Source organism: Leptodactylus fuscus, chromosome 8, assembly GCF_031893055.1.
Source record: "Leptodactylus fuscus isolate aLepFus1 chromosome 8, aLepFus1.hap2, whole genome shotgun sequence".
Lineage (NCBI taxonomy): Eukaryota > Metazoa > Chordata > Amphibia > Anura > Leptodactylidae > Leptodactylus > Leptodactylus fuscus.
The window spans coordinates 18,516-38,662 of NC_134272.1; the positions used below are offsets into that span (position 1 = coordinate 18,516).

The following is a 20,147-nucleotide window of genomic DNA, read 5'->3' on the forward strand; positions in this document are numbered from 1 at the left end:
AGCTGCACTGCTGTAATATTATATCCACTGCTCCAGTCACCTCCAGAGCTGCACTGCTGTAATATTATATCCACTGCTCCAGTCACCTCCAGAGCTGCACTATTCTGCTGTAATATTATATCCACTGCTCCAGTCACCTCCAGAGCTGCACTGCTCTGCTGTAATATTATATCCACTGCTCCAGTCACCTCCAGAGCTGCACTATTCTACTGTAATATTATATCCACTGCTCCAGTCACCTCCAGAGCTGCACTGCAGTAATATTATATCCACTGCTCCAGTCACCTCCAGAGCTGCACTGCTGTAATATTATATCCACTGCTCCAGTCACCTCCAGAGCTGCACTGCTGTAATATTATATCCACTGCTCCAGTCACCTCCAGAGCTGCACTGCTGTAATATTATATCCACTGCTCCAGTCACCTCCAGAGCTGCACTGCTGTAATATTATATCCACTGCTCCAGTCACCTCCAGAGCTGCACTGCTGTAATATTATATCCACTGCTCCAGTCACCTCCAGAGCTGCACTGCTGTAATATTATATCCACTGCTCCAGTCACCTCCAGAGCTGCACTGCTGTAATATTATATCCACTGCTCCAGTCACCTCCAGAGCTGCACTGCTGTAATATTATATCCACTGCTCCAGTCACCTCCAGAGCTGCACTGCTGTAATATTATATCCACTGCTCCAGTCACCTCCAGAGCTGCACTGCTGTAATATTATATCCACTGCTCCAGTCACCTCCAGAGCTGCACTGCTGTAATATTATATCCACTGCTCCAGTCACCTCCAGAGCTGCACTGCTGTAATATTATATCCACTGCTCCAGTCACCTCCAGAGCTGCACTGCTGTAATATTATATCCACTGCTCCAGTCACCTCCAGAGCTGCACTGCTGTAATATTATATCCACTGCTCCAGTCACCTCCAGAGCTGCACTGCTGTAATATTATATCCACTGCTCCAGTCACCTCCAGAGCTGCACTGCTGTAATATTATATCCACTGCTCCAGTCACCTCCAGAGCTGCACTGCTGTAATATTATATCCACTGCTCCAGTCACCTCCAGAGCTGCACTGCTGTAATATTATATCCACTGCTCCAGTCACCTCCAGAGCTGCACTATTCTGCAGTAATATTATATCCACTGCTCCAGTCACCTCCAGAGCTGCACTATTCTGCAGTAATATTATATCCACTCCCCATCGCCCCCTTACTGCACTTGGCGATGCTGCAGTACTCCCTCTCCACGCCCGGGTCAGTCGTGTAGCACCAGGGCCGCTCCGAGCTGTCCGGGTTCCGGCAGTAGTTATCATCCAGGTGCTTGTCCGGATACCTGCAGAGACACAAAGGAGCCAGAAGGGGGCACTCACACCACAAGTCAGCAGTGCTCTGGGCTGTAGGGACGGGGGTGCATGTAGGTACTTACTTCTCTGGGCTGTAGGGATGGGGATGCATGTAGGTACTTACTTCTCTGGGCTGTAGGGACGGGGGTGCATGTAGGTACTTACTTCTCTGGGCTGTAGGGATGGGGGTGCATGTAGGTACTTACTTCTCTGGGCTGTAGGGATGGGGGTGCATGTAGGTACTTACTTCTCTGGGCTGTAGGGATGGGGGTGCATGTAGGTACTTACTGCTCTGGGCTGTAGGGATGGGAGTGCATGTAGGTACTTACTTCTCTGGGCTGTAGGGACGGGGGTGCATGTAGGTACTTACTGCTCTGGGCTGTAGGGACGGGGGTGCATGTAGGTACTTACTGCTCTGGGCTGTAGGGATGGGGGTGCATGTAGGTACTTACTTCTCTGGGCTGTAGGGACGGGGGTGCATGTAGGTACTTACTTCTCTGGGCTGTAGGGATGGGGGTGCATGTAGGTACTTACTGCTCTGGGCTGTAGGGACGGGGGTGCATGTAGGTACTTACTTCTCTGGGCTGTAGGGACGGGGGTGCATGTAGGTACTTACTTCTCTGGGCTGTAGGGACGGGGGTGCATGTAGGTACTTACTTCTCTGGGCTGTAGGGACGGGGGTGCATGTAGGTACTTACTTCTCTGGGCTGTAGGGACGGGGGTGCATGTAGGTACTTACTTCTCTGGGCTGTAGGGATGGGGGTGCATGTAGGTACTTACTGCTCTGGGCTGTAGGGACGGGGGTGCATGTAGGTACTTACTTCTCTGGGCTGTAGGGATGGGGGTGCATGTAGGTACTTACTTCTCTGGGCTGTAGGGATGGGGGTGCATGTAGGTACTTACTGCTCTGGGCTGTAGGGATGGGGGTGCATGTAGGTACTTACTTCTCTGGGCTGTAGGGATGGGGGTGCATGTAGGTACTTACTTCTCTGGGCTGTAGGGATGGGGATGCATGTAGGTACTTACTTCTCTGGGCTGTAGGGATGGGGGTGCATGTAGGTACTTACTTCTCTGGGCTGTAGGGACGGGGGTGCATGTAGGTACTTACTGCTCTGGGCTGTAGGGACGGGGGTGCATGTAGGTACTTACTTCTCTGGGCTGTAGGGATGGGGATGCATGTAGGTACTTACTTCTCTGGGCTGTAGGGATGGGGGTGCATGTAGGTACTTACTGCTCTGGGCTGTAGGGATGGGGGTGCATGTAGGTACTTACTTCTCTGGGCTGTAGGGACGGGGGTGCATGTAGGTACTTACTTCTCTGGGCTGTAGGGACGGGGGTGCATGTAGGTACTTACTTCTCTGGGCTGTAGGGACGGGGGTGCATGTAGGTACTTACTTCTCTGGGCTGTAGGGATGGGGGTGCATGTAGGTACTTACTTCTCTGGGCTGTAGGGACGGGGGTGCATGTAGGTACTTACTTCTCTGGGCTGTAGGGACGGGGGTGCATGTAGGTACTTACTGCTCTGGGCTGTAGGGATGGGGGTGCATGTAGGTACTTACTTCTCTGGGCTGTAGGGATGGGGGTGCATGTAGGTACTTACTTCTCTGGGCTGTAGGGATGGGGGTGCATGTAGGTACTTACTTCTCTGGGCTGTAGGGATGGGGGTGCGGGCTCTGCAGGTCCCACCGCTGACACTCTTTGCCCGTCTCGGTCCGGTCCAGGGATCCGCGGTAATCCTCTCCATTGCAGTTCAGGCAAGGAGCTACAGAAAGAAAATGTGAAAAGCTACATCAGGGGCAGAAGATGGAGGCGAGCCCCAGCAATACCCCAGCAATGCCCCAGCAATGCCCCAGCAATACCCCAGCAATGCCCCAGCAATGCCCCAGCAATACCCCAGCAATACCCCAGCAATGCCCCAGCAATACCCCAGCAATGCCCCAGCAATGCCCCAGCAATGCCCCAGCAATACCCCAGCAATGCCCCAGCAATACCCCACCCAGGGCGCAGATCTGACATGTACTGATACACTGTAGCAAATGAGGGCTCAAACAGATGAGACTAAAATATAACTTTTATTACCAAAATATAAAAACCACAAAACGGACGAAAACAAAAACACAAACGAGACGTCGCTGAGACCTTGTTATTCTACTCACTGATTCTGCACCAGGTCATGTTTACAGTCTATAGGTGTAGGATACTAAGGAGAGCTGCCCCTATACACAGACAAGTCCCCACATTCTCTCTATAGGTGTAGGATACTAAGGAGAGCTGCCCCTATACACAGACAAGTCCCCACATTCTCTCTATAGGTGTAGGATACTAAGGAGAGCTGCCCCTATACACAGACAAGTCCTCACATTCTCCCTATAGGTGTAGGATACTAAGGAGAGCTACCTCTATACACAGACAAGTCCTCACATTCTCCCTATAGGTGTAGGATACTAAGGAGAGCTGCCCCTATACACAGACAAGTCCTCACATTCTCTCTATAGGTGTAGGATACTAAGGAGAGCTGCCCCTATACACAGACAAGTCCTCACATTCTCCCTATAAGTGTACGATACTAAGGAGAGCTACCCCTATACACAGACAAGTACCCACATTCTCCCTATAGGTGTAGGATACTAAGGAGAGCTGCCCCTATACACAGACAAGTCCCCACATTCTCCCTATAGGTGTAGGATACTAAGGAGAGCTTCCCCTATACACAGACAAGTCCCCACATTCTCTCTATAGGTGTAGTATACTAAGGAGAGCTGCCCCTATACACAGACAAGTCCCCACATTCTCTCTATAGGTGTAGGATACTAAGGAGAACTGCCCCTATACACAGACAAGTCCCCACATTCTCCCTATAGGTGTAGGATACTAAGGAGAGCTGCCCCTATACACAAACAAGTCCCCACATTCTCCCTATAGGTGTAGGATACTAAGGAGAGCTGCCCCTATACACAAACAAGTCCCCACATTCTCCCTATAGGTGTAGGATACTAAGGAGAGCTGCCCCTATACACAGACAAGTCCCCACATTCTCCCTATAGGTGTAGGATACTAAGGAGAACTGCCCCTATACACAGACAAGTCCCCACATTCTCCCTATAGGTGTAGGATACTAAGGAGAGCTGCCCCTATACACAGACAAGTCCCCACATTCTCCCTATAGGTGTAGGATACTAAGGAGAGCTTCCCCTATACACAGACAAGTCCCCACATTCTCCCTATAGGTGTAGGATACTAAGGAGAGCTGCCCCTATACACAGACAAGTCCCCACATTCTCCCTATAGGTGTAGGATACTAAGGAGACCTGCCCCTATACACAGACAAGTCCCCACATTCTCTCTATAGGTGTAGGATACTAAGGAGAGCTGCCCCTATACACAGACAAGTCCCCACATTCTCCCTATAGGTGTAGGATACTAAGGAGAACTGCCCCTATACACAGACAAGTCCCCACATTCTCCCTATAGGTGTAGGATACTAAGGAGAGCTGCCCCTATACACAGACAAGTCCCCACATTCTCCCTATAGGTGTAGGATACTAAGGAGAGCTGCCCCTATACACAGACAAGTCCCCACATTCTCCCTATAGGTGTAGGATACTAAGGAGAGCTGCCCCTATACACAGACAAGTCCTCACATTCTCTCTATAGGTGTAGGATACTAAGGAGAGCTGCCCCTATACACAGACAAGTCCCCACATTCTCCCTATAGGTGTACGATACTAAGGAGAACTGCCCCTATACACAGACAAGTCCCCACATTCTCCCTATAGGTGTAGGATACTAAGGAGAACTGCCCCTATACACAGACAAGTCCCCACATTCTCCCTATAGGTGTAGGATACTAAGGAGAGCTGCCCCTATACACAGACAAGTCCTCACATTCTCTCTATAGGTGTAGGATACCAAGGAGAGCTGCCCCTATACACAGACAAGTCCTCACATTCTCTCTATAGGTGTAGGATACTAAGGAGAGCTGCCCCTATACACAGACAAGTCCCCACATTCTCCCTATAAGTGTAGGATACTAAGGAGAGCTGCCCCTATACACAGACAAGTCCTCACATTCTCCCTATAGGTGTAGGATACTAAGGAGAGCTGCCCCTATACACAGACAAGTCCCCACATTCTCCCTATAGGTGTAGGATACTAAGGAGAGCTGCCCCTATACACAGACAAGTCCCCACATTCTCCCTATAGGTGTAGGATACTAAGGAGAGCTGCCCCTATACACAGACAAGTCCTCACATTCTCTCTATAGGTGTAGGATACTAAGGAGAGCTGCCCCTATACACAGACAAGTCCTCACATTCTCCCTATAGGTGTAGGATACTAAGGAGAGCTGCCCCTATACACAGACAAGTCCCCACATTCTCCCTATAGGTGTAGGATACTAAGGAGAGCTGCCCCTATACACAGACAAGTCCTCACATTCTCCCTATAGGTTTAGGATACTAAGGAGAGCTGCCCCTATACACAGACAAGTCCTCACATTCTCCCTATAGGTGTAGGATACTAAGGAGAGCTGCCCCTATACACAGACAAGTCCTCACATTCTCCCTATAGGTGTAGGATACTAAGGAGAGCTGCCCCTATACACAGACAAGTCCCCACATTCTCCCTATAGGTGTAGGATACTAAGGAGAGCTGCCCCTATACACAGACAAGTCCCCACATTCTCCCTATAGGTGTAGGATACTAAGGAGAGCTGCCCCTATACACAGACAAGTCCTCACATTCTCCCTATAGGTTTAGGATACTAAGGAGAGCTGCCCCTATACACAGACAAGTCCTCACATTCTCCCTATAGGTGTAGGATACTAAGGAGAGCTGCCCCTATACACAGACAAGTCCTCACATTCTCCCTATAGGTTTAGGATACTAAGGAGAGCTGCCCCTATACACAGACAAGTCCTCACATTCTCCCTATAGGTGTAGGATACTAAGGAGAGCTGCCCCTATACACAGACAAGTCCTCACATTCTCCCTATAGGTGTACGATACTAAGGAGAGCTGCCCCTATACACAGACAAGTCCTCACATTCTCCCTATAGGTGTAGGATACTAAGGAGAGCTGCCCCTATACACAGACAAGTCCCCACATTCTCCCTATAGGTGTAGGATACTAAGGAGAGCTGCCCCTATACACAGACAAGTCCTCACATTCTCCCTATAGGTTTAGGATACTAAGGAGAGCTGCCCCTATACACAGACAAGTCCTCACATTCTCCCTATAGGTGTAGGATACTAAGGAGAGCTGCCCCTATACACAGACAAGTCCTCACATTCTCCCTATAGGTGTACGATACTAAGGAGAGCTGCCCCTATACACAGACAAGTCCCCACATTCTCCCTATAGGTGTAGGATACTAAGGAGAGCTGCCCCTATACACAGACAAGTCCCTACATTCTCCCTATAGGTGTAGGATACTAAGGAGAGCTGCCCCTATACACAGACAAGTCCCCACATTCTCCCTATAGGTGTAGGATACTAAGGAGAGCTGCCCCTATACACAGACAAGTCCTCACATTCTCTCTATAGGTGTAGGATACTAAGGAGAGCTGCCCCTATACACAGACAAGTCCTCACATTCTCCCTATAGGTGTAGGATACTAAGGAGAGCTGCCCCTATACACAGACAAGTCCCCACATTCTCCCTATAGGTGTAGGATACTAAGGAGAGCTGCCCCTATACACAGACAAGTCCTCACATTCTCCCTATAGGTTTAGGATACTAAGGAGAGCTGCCCCTATACACAGACAAGTCCTCACATTCTCCCTATAGGTGTAGGATACTAAGGAGAGCTGCCCCTATACACAGACAAGTCCTCACATTCTCCCTATAGGTGTACGATACTAAGGAGAGCTGCCCCTATACACAGACAAGTCCCCACATTCTCCCTATAGGTGTAGGATACTAAGGAGAGCTGCCCCTATACACAGACAAGTCCCCACATTCTCCCTATAGGTGTAGGATACTAAGGAGAACTGCCCCTATACACAGACAAGTCCCCACATTCTCCCTATAGGTGTAGGATACTAAGGAGAGCTGCCCCTATACACAGACAAGTCCCCACATTCTCCCTATAGGTGTAGGATACTAAGGAGACCTGCCCCTATACACAGACAAGTCCCCACATTCTCTCTATAGGTGTAGGATACTAAGGAGAGCTGCCCCTAAACACAGACAAGTCCCCACATTCTCCCTATAGGTGTAGGATACTAAGGAGAACTGCCCCTATACACAGACAAGTCCCCACATTCTCCCTATAGGTGTAGGATACTAAGGAGAGCTGCCCCTATACACAGACAAGTCCCCACATTCTCCCTATAGGTGTAGGATACTAAGGAGACCTGCCCCTATACACAGACAAGTCCCCACATTCTCTCTATAGGTGTAGGATACTAAGGAGAGCTGCCCCTATACACAGACAAGTCCCCACATTCTCCCTATAGGTGTAGGATACTAAGGAGAACTGCCCCTATACACAGACAAGTCCCCACATTCTCCCTATAGGTGTAGGATACTAAGGAGAGCTGCCCCTATACACAGACAAGTCCCCACATTCTCCCTATAGGTGTAGGATACTAAGGAGAGCTGCCCCTATACACAGACAAGTCCCCACATTCTCCCTATAGGTGTAGGATACTAAGGAGAGCTGCCCCTATACACAGACAAGTCCTCACATTCTCTCTATAGGTGTAGGATACTAAGGAGAGCTGCCCCTATACACAGACAAGTCCCCACATTCTCCCTATAGGTGTACGATACTAAGGAGAACTGCCCCTATACACAGACAAGTCCCCACATTCTCCCTATAGGTGTAGGATACTAAGGAGAGCTGCCCCTATACACAGACAAGTCCTCACATTCTCTCTATAGGTGTAGGATACTAAGGAGAGCTGCCCCTATACACAGACAAGTCCCCACATTCTCCCTATAGGTGTACGATACTAAGGAGACCTGCCCCTATACACAGACAAGTCCTCACATTCTCCCTATAGGTGTACGATACTAAGGAGAGCTGCCCCTATACACAGACAAGTCCCCACATTCTCCCTATAGGTGTAGGATACTAAGGAGAGCTGCCCCTATACACAGACAAGTCCCCACATTCTCCCTATAGGTGTAGGATACTAAGGAGAGCTGCCCCTATACACAGACAAGTCCTCACATTCTCCCTATAGGTGTAGGATACTAAGGAGAGCTGCCCCTATACACAGACAAGTCCCCACATTCTCCCTATAGGTGTAGGATACTAAGGAGAGCTGCCCCTATACACAGACAAGTCCTCACATTCTCCCTATAGGTGTAGGATACTAAGGAGAGCTGCCCCTATACACAGACAAGTCCTCACATTCTCCCTATAGGTGTACGATACTAAGGAGAGCTGCCCCTATACACAGACAAGTCCCCACATTCTCCCTATAGGTGTAGGATACTAAGGAGAGCTGCCCCTATACACAGACAAGTCCCCACATTCTCAGTATAGGTGTATAAATGTATAGGGGCAGCTCTCCTTAGTATCCTACACCTATAGGGAGAATGTGGGGACTTGTCTGTGTATAGGGGCAGCTCTCCTTAGTATCCTACACCTATAGGGAGAATGTGAGGACTTGTCTGTGTATAGGAGCAGCTCTCCTTAGTATCCTACACCTATAGGGAGAATGTGGGGACTTGTCTGTGTATAGGGGCAGCTCTCCTTAGTATCCTACACCTATAGAGAGAATGTGAGGACTTGTCTGTGTATAGGGGCAGCTCTCCTTAGTATCCTACACCTATAGAGAGAATGTGGGGACTTGTCTGTGTATAGGGGAAGCTCTCCTTAGTATCCTACACCTATAGGGAGAATGTGAGGACTTGTCTGTGTATAGGGGCAGCTCTCCTTAGTATCCTACACCTATAGGGAGAATGTGGGGACTTGTCTGTGTATAGGGGCAGCTCTCCTTAGTATCCTACACCTATAGAGAGAATGTGGGGACTTGTCTGTGTATAGGGGCAGCTCTCCTTAGTATCCTACACCTATAGGGAGAATGTGGGGACTTGTCTGTGTATAGGGGCAGCTCTCCTTAGTATCCTACACCTATAGGGAGAATGTGAGGACTTGTCTGTGTATAGGGGCAGCTCTCCTTAGTATCCTACACCTATAGGGAGAATGTGGGGACTTGTCTGTGTATAGGGGCAGCTCTCCTTAGTATCCTACACCTATAGAGAGAATGTGGGGACTTGTCTGTGTATAGGGGCAGCTCTCCTTAGTATCCTACACCTATAGAGAGAATGTGAGGACTTGTCTGTGTATAGGGGCAGCTCTCCTTAGTATCCTACACCTATAGGGAGAATGTGGGGACTTGTCTGTGTATAGGGGAAGCTCTCCTTAGTATCCTACACCTATAGGGAGAATGTGGGGACTTGTCTGTGTATAGGGGCAGCTCTCCTTAGTATCCTACACCTATAGGGAGAATGTGGGGACTTGTCTGTGTATAGAGGCAGCTCTCCTTAGTATCCTACACCTATAGGGAGAATGTGGGGACTTGTCTGTGTATAGAGGCAGCTCTCCTTAGTATCCTACACCTATAGGGAGAATGTGAGGACTTGTCTGTGTATAGGGGTAGCTCTCCTTAGTATCGTACACCTATAGGGAGAATGTGAGGACTTGTCTGTGTATAGGGGCAGCTCTCCTTAGTATCCTACACCTATAGAGAGAATGTGAGGACTTGTCTGTGTATAGGGGCAGTTCTCCTTAGTATCCTACACCTATAGGGAGAATGTGGGGACTTGTCTGTGTATAGGGGCAGCTCTCCTTAGTATCCTACACCTATAGAGAGAATGTGAGGACTTGTCTGTGTATAGGGGCAGCTCTCCTTAGTATCCTACACCTATAGAGAGAATGTGAGGACTTGTCTGTGTATAGGGGCAGCTCTCCTTAGTATCCTACACCTATAGAGAGAATGTGGGGACTTGTCTGTGTATAGGGGCAGCTCTCCTTAGTATCCTACACCTATAGGGAGAATGTGGGGACTTGTCTGTGTATAGGGGCAGCTCTCCTTAGTATCCTACACCTATAGGAAGAATGTGGGGACTTGTCTGTGTATAGGGGCAGTTCTCCTTAGTATCCTACACCTATAGGGAGAATGTGGGGACTTGTCTGTGTATAGGGGCAGGTCTCCTTAGTATCGTACACCTATAGGGAGAATGTGGGGACTTGTCTGTGTATAGGGGCAGTTCTCCTTAGTATCCTACACCTATAGAGAGAATGTGAGGACTTGTCTGTGTATAGGGGCAGCTCTCCTTAGTATCCTACACCTATAGGGAGAATGTGGGGACTTGTCTGTGTATAGGGGCAGCTCTCCTTAGTATCCTACACCTATAGGGAGAATGTGGGGACTTGTCTGTGTATAGGGGCAGCTCTCCTTAGTATCCTACACCTATAGAGAGAATGTGAGGACTTGTCTGTGTATAGGGGCAGCTCTCCTTAGTATCCTACACCTATAGAGAGAATGTGGGGACTTGTCTGTGTATAGGGGAAGCTCTCCTTAGTATCCTACACCTATAGGGAGAATGTGGGGACTTGTCTGTGTATAGGGGAAGCTCTCCTTAGTATCCTACACCTATAGGGAGAATGTGGGGACTTGTCTGTGTATAGAGGCAGCTCTCCTTAGTATCCTACACCTATAGGGAGAATGTGGGGACTTGTCTGTGTATAGAGGCAGCTCTCCTTAGTATCCTACACCTATAGAGAGAATGTGAGGACTTGTCTGTGTATAGGGGTAGCTCTCCTTAGTATCGTACACCTATAGGGAGAATGTGAGGACTTGTCTGTGTATAGGGGCAGCTCTCCTTAGTATCCTACACCTATAGGGAGAATGTGGGGACTTGTCTGTGTATAGGGGTAGCTCTCCTTAGTATCCTACACCTATAGGGAGTATGTGGGGACTTGTCTGTGTATAGGGGCAGCTCTCCTTAGTATCCTACACCTATAGAGAGAATGTGAGGACTTGTCTGTGTATAGGGGCAGTTCTCCTTAGTATCCTACACCTATAGGGAGAATGTGGGGACTTGTCTGTGTATAGGGGCAGCTCTCCTTAGTATCCTACACCTATAGAGAGAATGTGAGGACTTGTCTGTGTATAGGGGCAGCTCTCCTTAGTATCCTACACTTATAGAGAGAATGTGAGGACTTGTCTGTGTATAGGGGCAGCTCTCCTTAGTATCCTACACCTATAGGGAGAATGTGAGGACTTGTCTGTGTATAGGGGCAGCTCTCCTTAGTATCCTACACTTATAGAGAGAATGTGAGGACTTGTCTGTGTATAGGGGCAGCTCTCCTTAGTATCCTACACCTATAGAGAGAATGTGGGGACTTGTCTGTGTATAGGGGCAGTTCTCCTTAGTATCCTACACCTATAGGGAGAATGTGGGGACTTGTCTGTGTATAGGGGCAGCTCTCCTTAGTATCCTACACCTATAGGAAGAATGTGGGGACTTGTCTGTATATAGGGGCAGTTCTCCTTAGTATCCTACACCTATAGGGAGAATGTGGGGACTTGTCTGTGTATAGGGGCAGGTCTCCTTAGTATCGTACACCTATAGGGAGAATGTGGGGACTTGTCTGTGTATAGGGGCAGCTCTCCTTAGTATCCTACACCTATAGAGAGAATGTGAGGACTTGTCTGTGTATAGGGGCAGCTCTCCTTAGTATCCTACACCTATAGGGAGAATGTGAGGACTTGTCTGTGTATAGGGGCAGCTCTCCTTAGTATCCTACACCTATAGGGAGAATGTGGGGACTTGTCTGTGTATAGGGGTAGCTCTCCTTAGTATCCTACACCTATAGAGAGAATGTGGGGACTTGTCTGTGTATAGGGGCAGCTCTCCTTAGTATCCTACACCTATAGAGAGAATGTGAGGACTTGTCTGTGTATAGGGGCAGCTCTCCTTAGTATCCTACACCTATAGGGAGAATGTGAGGACTTGTCTGTGTATAGGGGCAGCTCTCCTTAGTATCCTACACCTATATGGAGAATGTGGGGACTTGTCTGTGTATAGGGGCAGCTCTCCTTAGTATCCTACACCTATAGGGAGTATGTGGGGACTTGTCTGTGTATAGGGGCAGCTCTCCTTAGTATCCTACACCTATAGAGAGAATGTGAGGACTTGTCTGTGTATAGGGGCAGTTCTCCTTAGTATCCTACACCTATAGGGAGAATGTGGGGACTTGTCTGTGTATAGGGGCAGCTCTCCTTAGTATCCTACACCTATAGAGAGAATGTGGGGACTTGTCTGTGTATAGGGGCAGCTCTCCTTAGTATCCTACACCTATAGAGAGAATGTGGGGACTTGTCTGTGTATAGGGGCAGCTCTCCTTAGTATCCTACACCTATAGACTGTAAACATGACCTGGTGCAGAATCAGTGAGTAGAATAACAAGGTCTCGGCGACGTCTCGTTTGTGTTTTTGTTTTCGTCCGTTTTGTGGTTTTTATATTTTCGTTTCCTCTGTGTGAGCCCGGTCTAACAAGTCACATTTCTAGGAGATTTATAGGGTCGTGACCTTTGGAGCCTCAATCCTCCTGAGTGTATAACTGATTTCTTTGATTTACACTGTAACAAACCCTCAGCTGTGTGGAGCTCTTGCCTGAAAAGTTCTCCTTCCATAGGACTGGTGTCCTGACTGGTGACATGACAAAGCTTGTGCCCGCCCTGCTGGCGCCCGCCCCCGCACTCTCCCTGCTTGCACCCACTCTGCTCACGCCCGGCCCCGCACTCACTCTGCTCGCACCCGTCCCCGCACTCTCCCTGCTCATGCCCGCACACTCCCTGCTCACACCCACCCCCGCACTCTCCCTGCTCGCAACCGCCCCCGCACTCTCCCTGCTCGCACCCGCCCCCCGCACTCCTCCTGCTCGCACCCGCCCCCTGCACTCTCCCTACTCGAGCCCACTCTGCTTACGCCCGGCCCCGCACTCACCCTGCTTGCACCCGCCCCCGCACTCTCCCTGCTCACGCCCGCCCCCGCACTCTCCCTACTTGCACCCACCCCTGCACTTGCCCTGTTCGCGCCCACTCCTTCACTTGCCCTGCTCATGCCCGGCCCCGCATTCACCCTGCTCGCACCCGCCCCCACACTTTCCCTGCTTGCGCCCGCCCCCGCACTCTCCCTGCTTGCACCCACTCTGCTCATGCCCAGCCCCGCACTCACTCTGCTCGCACCCGTCCCCGCACTCTCCCTGCTCGCAACTGCTCCCGCACTCTCCCTGCTCACGCCCGCCCCCCGCATTCTCCCTACTTGCACCCACCCCCGCACTCTCCCTGCTCACACCCACCCCCCGCACTCTCCCTGCTCGCACCCGCCCCCCGCACTCTCCATACTCGAGCCCACTCTGCTTATTCCCGGCCCCGCACTCACCCTGCTCGCACCCGCCCCCGCACTCTCCCTGCTATCGCCCGCCCCCGCACTCTCCCTACTTGCACCCACCCCCGCACTCTCCCTGCTCACACCCACCCCCCGCACTCTCCCTGCTCGCACCCGCCCCCCTGCACTCTCCCTACTCGAGCCCACTCTGCTTACGCCCGGCCCCGCACTCACCCTGCTTGCACCCCGCCCCCGCACTCTCCCTGCTCACGGCCCGCCCCCGCACTCTCCCTACTTGCACCCACCCCTGCACTTGCCCTGCTCGCGCCCACTCCTGCACTTGCCCTGCTCACGCCCGGTCCCCGCATTCACCCTGCTCGCACCCGCCCCCACACTTTCCCTGCTCGCACCCGCCCCCACACTCTCCCTGCTTGCACCCACTCTGCTCATGCCCGGCCCCACACTCACCCTGCTCGCACTTCTTGATGCCGCACAGTTGGTGCCTCACGTTCTTGTCAGTTGTGTAACACCAGGGCCCGCCGGGGTCACGGTCCGGGTTTCGGCAGTAACTCTCATCCAGCCCATTCTGAGCAGTTGGGAAATACCTGAGTGGGAGAAAGTCACATGGCATGTGAGCGAAGGTCGCGCCGATGACATCACTACTCACCACAATAGACCGTATGATGACTGATGATGTCATTACCACAGATAGGATCATGGGTCACTTACTTGTGGTCATGGGGGAATTTTAGCCGCCACTGCTGACACGTCTTCCCTTTCTCGGTTTTGGAAACTGTTCCGCGGTAAGACGCCCCGTTACCCACAATACATTCACGGACGTAATCTGAGAGGAGAAGAGGTGAGAGACCACCGGGGAGACAAATGCACAGCCCATGCCAAGTCCGTCTCTGGGAAAACTGGAGCGACAACCAACAAGGCAGTCACTACAATAACCACAGAGGTTGTCACCCAAATACCAGACAGAGCCATCTGTAATATTAGAGCAGGGAGGAATCTCTGTACACAGGCAAGACACACCGAGGTCTGGGAAAGCTGAGTGACAACCACCGGGTGAGCAGGAGGGGCCGCTCTACCAGATACAGACGAAAGAAATGCTCAATGGAATCTTTAACGTGAGACAAGAATTCTGCTCTATGAACATCCAAGACTGATCCTGAACATGACAACGGGGAGGAGCTTACCTTTCTTCTGGTAAACATCATAGTTGATATTTTTCTGTAGCGTCACATGAGGAGAATTCTGAGTCCAGGGAAGAAGCCGACAGCTCCGAGACTTCAGGTTATAGTCAAAGGACCTGAAAATACCACATTACAAGATCCTGTATTATACTCCAGAGCTGCGCTCACTATTCTGCTGGTCACTGTGTACATACATTACATTACTTATCCTGTATTATACTCCAGAGCTGCGCTCACTATTCTGCTGGTGCAGTCACTGTGTACATACATTACATTACTTATCCTGTATTATACTCCAGAGCTGCGCTCACTATTCTGCTGGTCACTGTGTACATACATTACATTACTTATCCTGTATTATACTCCAGAGCTGCGCTCACTATTCTGCTGGTGCAGTCACTGTGTACATACATTACATTACTTATCCTGTATTATACTCCAGAGCTGTGCTCACTATTCTGCTGTACAGTCACTGTGTACATACATTACATTACTTATCCTGTATTATACTCCAGAGCTGCGCTCACTATTCTGCTGGTGCAGTCACTGTGTACATACATTACATTACTTATCCTGTATTATACTCCAGAGCTGCGCTCACTATTCTGCTGGTGCAGTCACTGTGTACATACATTACATTACTTATCCTGTATTATACTCCAGAGCTGCGCTCACTATTCTGCTGGTGCAGTCACTGTGTACATACATTACATTACTTATCCTGTATTATACTCCAGAGCTGCGCTCACTATTCTGCTGGTGCAGTCACTGTGTACATACATTACATTACTTATCCTGTATTATACTCCAAAGCTGCGCTCACTATTCTGCTGGTACAGTCACTGTGTACATACATTACATTACTTATCCTGTATTATACTCCAGAGCTGCGCTCACTATTCTGCTGATACAGTCACTGTGTACATACATTACATTACTTATCCTGTATTATACTCCAGAGCTGCGCTCACTATTCTGCTGGTACAGTCACTGTGTACATACATTACTTCTTCTGTATTATACTCCAGAGCTGCGCTCACTATTCTGCTGGTACAGTCACTGTGTACATACATTACATTACTTATCCTGTATTATACTCCAGAGCTGCGCTCACTATTCTGCTGGTACAGTCACTGTGTACATACATTACTTCTTCTGTATTATACTCCAGAGCTGCGCTCACTATTCTGCTGGTGCAGTCACTGTGTACATACATTACATTACTTATCCTGTATTATACTCCAGAGCTGCGCTCACTATTCTGCTGGTGCAGTCACTGTGTACATACATTACATTACTTATCCTGTATTATACTCCAGAGCTGCGCTCACTATTCTGCTGGTACAGTCACTGTGTACATACATTACATTACTTATCCTGTATTATACTCCAGAGCTGTGCTCACTATTCTGCTGGTGCAGTCACTGTGTACATACATTACATTACTTATCCTGTATTATACTCCAGAGCTGCGCTCACTATTCTGCTGGTACAGTCACTGTGTACATACATTACATTACTTCTCCTGTATTATACCCCAGAGCTGCGCTCACTATTCTGCTGGTGCAGTCACTGTGTACATACATTACATTACTTATCCTGTATTATACTCCAAAGCTGCGCTCACTATTCTGCTGGTACAGTCACTGTGTACATACATTACATTACTTATCCTGTATTATACTCCAAAGCTGCGCTCACTATTCTGCTGGTACAGTCACTGTGTACATACATTACATTACTTATCCTGTATTATACTCCAGAGCTGCGCTCACTATTCTGCTGGTACAGTCACTGTGTACATACATTACTTATCCTGTATTATACTCCAGAGCTGTGCTCACTATTCTGCTGGTACAGTCACTGTGTACATACATTACTTATCCTGTATTATACTCCAGAGCTGCGCTCACTATTCTGCTGGTGCAGTCACTGTGTACATACATTACATTACTTATCCTGTATTATACTCCAGAGCTGTGCTCACTATTCTGCTGGTACAGTCACTGTGTACATACATTACTTATCCTGTATTATACTCCAGAGCTGCGCTCACTATTCTGCCGGTACAGTCACTGTGTACATACATTACATTACTTATCCTGTATTATACTCCAGAGCTGCGCTCACTATTCTGCTGGTACAGTCACTGTGTACATACATTACATTACTTATCCTGTATTATACTCCAGAGCTGCGCTCACTATTCTGCTGGTACAGTCACTGTGTACATACATTACTTCTTCTGTATTATACTCCAGAGCTGCGCTCACTATTCTGCTGGTGCAGTCACTGTGTACATACATTACATTACTTCTCCTGTATTATACCCCAGAGCTGCGCTCACTATTCTGCTGGTGCAGTCACTGTGTACATACATTACATTACTTATCCTGTATTATACTCCAGAGCTGTGCTCACTATTCTGCTGGTACAGTCACTGTGTACATACATTACTTATCCTGTATTATACTCCAGAGCTGCGCTCACTATTCTGCTGGTGCAGTCACTGTGTACATACATTACATTACTTATCCTGTATTATACTCCAGAGCTGCGCTCACTATTCTGCCGGTACAGTCACTGTGTACATACATTACTTATCCTGTATTATACTCCAGAGCTGCGCTCACTATTCTGCTGGTGCAGTCACTGTGTACATACATTACATTACTTATCCTGTATTATACTCCAGAGCTGCGCTCACTATTCTGCTGGTACAGTCACTGTGTACATACATTACATTACTTATCCTGTATTATACTCCAGAGCAGCGCTCACTATTCTGCTGGTGCAGTCACTGTGTACATACATTACATTACTTATCCTGTATTATACTCCAGAGCTGCGCTCACTATTCTGCTGGTGCAGTCACTGTGTACATACATTACATTACTTATCCTGTATTATACACCAGAGCTGCGCTCACTATTCTGCTGGTACAGTCACTGTGTACATACATTACATTACTTATCCTGTATTATACTCCAGAGCTGCGCTCACTATTCTGCTGGTGCAGTCACTGTGTACATACATTACATTACTTATCCTGTATTATACTCCAGAGCTGCGCTCACTATTCTGCTGGTACAGTCACTGTGTACATACATTACATTACTTATCCTGTATTATACTCCAGAGCTGCGCTCACTATTCTGCTGGTACAGTCACTGTGTACATACATTACATTACTTATCCTGTATTATACTCCAGAGCTGCGCTCACTATTCTGCTGGTACAGTCACTGTGTACATACATTACATTACTTATCCTGTATTATACCCCAGAGCTGCGCTCACTATTCTGCTGGTGCAGTCACTGTGTGCATACATTACTTATCCTGTATTATACTCCAGAGCTGCGCTCACTATTCTGCTGGTACAGTCACTGTGTACATACATTACATTACTTATCCTGTATTATACTCCAAAGCTGCGCTCACTATTCTGCTGGTACAGTCACTGTGTACATACATTACTTATCCTGTATTATACTCCAGAGCTGTGCTCACTATTCTGCTGGTACAGTCACTGTGTACATACATTACTTATCCTGTATTATACTCCAGAGCTGCGCTCACTATTCTGCTGGTGCAGTCACTGTGTACATACATTACATTACTTATCCTGTATTATACTCCAGAGCTGCGCTCACTATTCTGCTGGTGCAGTCACTGTGTGCATACATTACTTATCCTGTATTATACTCCAGAGCTGCGCTCACTATTCTGCAGGTACAGTCACTGTGTACATACATTACATTACTTATCCTGTATTATACTCCAGAGCTGCGCTCACTATTCCGCTGGTGCAGTCACTGTGTACATACATTACATTACTTCTCCTGTATTATACTCCAGAGCTGCGCTCACTATTCTGCTGGTGCAGTCACTGTGTACATACATTACATTACTTATCCTGTATTATACTCCAGAGCTGCGCTCACTATTCTGCTGGTACAGTCACTGTGTACATACATTACATTACTTATCCTGTATTATACTCCAGAGCAGCGCTCACTATTCTGCTGGTGCAGTCACTGTGTACATACATTACATTACTTATCCTGTATTATACTCCAGAGCTGCGCTCACTATTCTGCTGGTGCAGTCACTGTGTACATACATTACATTACTTATCCTGTATTATACACCAGAGCTGCGCTCACTATTCTGCTGGTGCAGTCACTGTGTACATACATTACATTACTTATCCTGTATTATACCCCAGAGCTGCACTCACTATTCTGCTGGTACAGTCACTGTGTACATACATTACATTACTTATCCTGTATTATACTCCAGAGCTGCGCTCACTATTCTGCTGGTGCAGTCACTGTGTACATACATTACATTACTTATCCTGTATTATACTCCAGAGCTGCGCTCACTATTCTGCTGGTACAGTCACTGTGTACATACATTACATTACTTATCCTGTATTATACTCCAGAGCTGCGCTCACTATTCTGCTGGTCACTGTGTACATACATTACATTACTTCTCCTGTATTATACTCCAGAGCTGCGCTCACTATTCTGCTGGTGCAGTCACTGTGTACATACATTACATTACTTATCCTGTATTATACTCCAGAGCTGCGCTCACTATTCTGCTGGTACAGTCACTGTGTACATACATTACATTACTTATCCTGTATTATACTCCAGAGCAGCGCTCACTATTCTGCTGGTGCAGTCACTGTGTACATACATTACATTACTTATCCTGTATTATACTCCAGAGCTGCGCTCACTATTCTGCTGGTGCAGTCACTGTGTACATACATTACATTACTTATCCTGTATTATACACCAGAGCTGCGCTCACTATTCTGCTGGTACAGTCACTGTGTACATACATTACATTACTTATCCTGTATTATACCCCAGAGCTGCACTCACTATTCTGCTGGTACAGTCACTGTGTACATACATTACATTACTTATCCTGTATTATACTCCAGAGCTGCGCTCACTATTCTGCTGGTGCAGTCACTGTGTACATACATTACATTACTTATCCTGTATTATACTCCAGAGCTGCGCTCACTATTCTGCTGGTACAGTCACTGTGTACATACATTACATTACTTATCCTGTATTATACTCCAGAGCTGCGCTCACTATTCTGCTGGTCACTGTGTACATACATTACATTACTTATCCTGTATTATACTCCAGAGCTGCGCTCACTATTCTGCTGGTGCAGTCACTGTGTACATACATTACATTACTTATCCTG

The 20,147-nt window shown here is 48.2% G+C and overlaps 1 protein-coding gene across 2 annotated transcripts in view; it reads right to left on the minus strand.

Annotated features, from left to right (window-relative positions):
- MST1 (macrophage stimulating 1) overlaps positions 1-20,147 on the minus strand; it is a 31,275-nt gene that overhangs the window by 6,813 nt on the left and 4,315 nt on the right. For both annotated transcript variants that reach the window (XM_075285263.1, XM_075285262.1), the window contains exons 3-7: positions 14,909-15,021; positions 14,436-14,550; positions 14,175-14,311; positions 2,992-3,112; positions 1,222-1,340 (exon numbers count right to left, since the gene is read on the minus strand). In XM_075285263.1, coding sequence (XP_075141364.1) covers positions 1,222-1,340; positions 2,992-3,112; positions 14,175-14,311; positions 14,436-14,550; positions 14,909-15,021 — 605 coding nt within the window. The remainder of the gene's footprint in view (positions 1-1,221; positions 1,341-2,991; positions 3,113-14,174; positions 14,312-14,435; positions 14,551-14,908; positions 15,022-20,147) is intronic.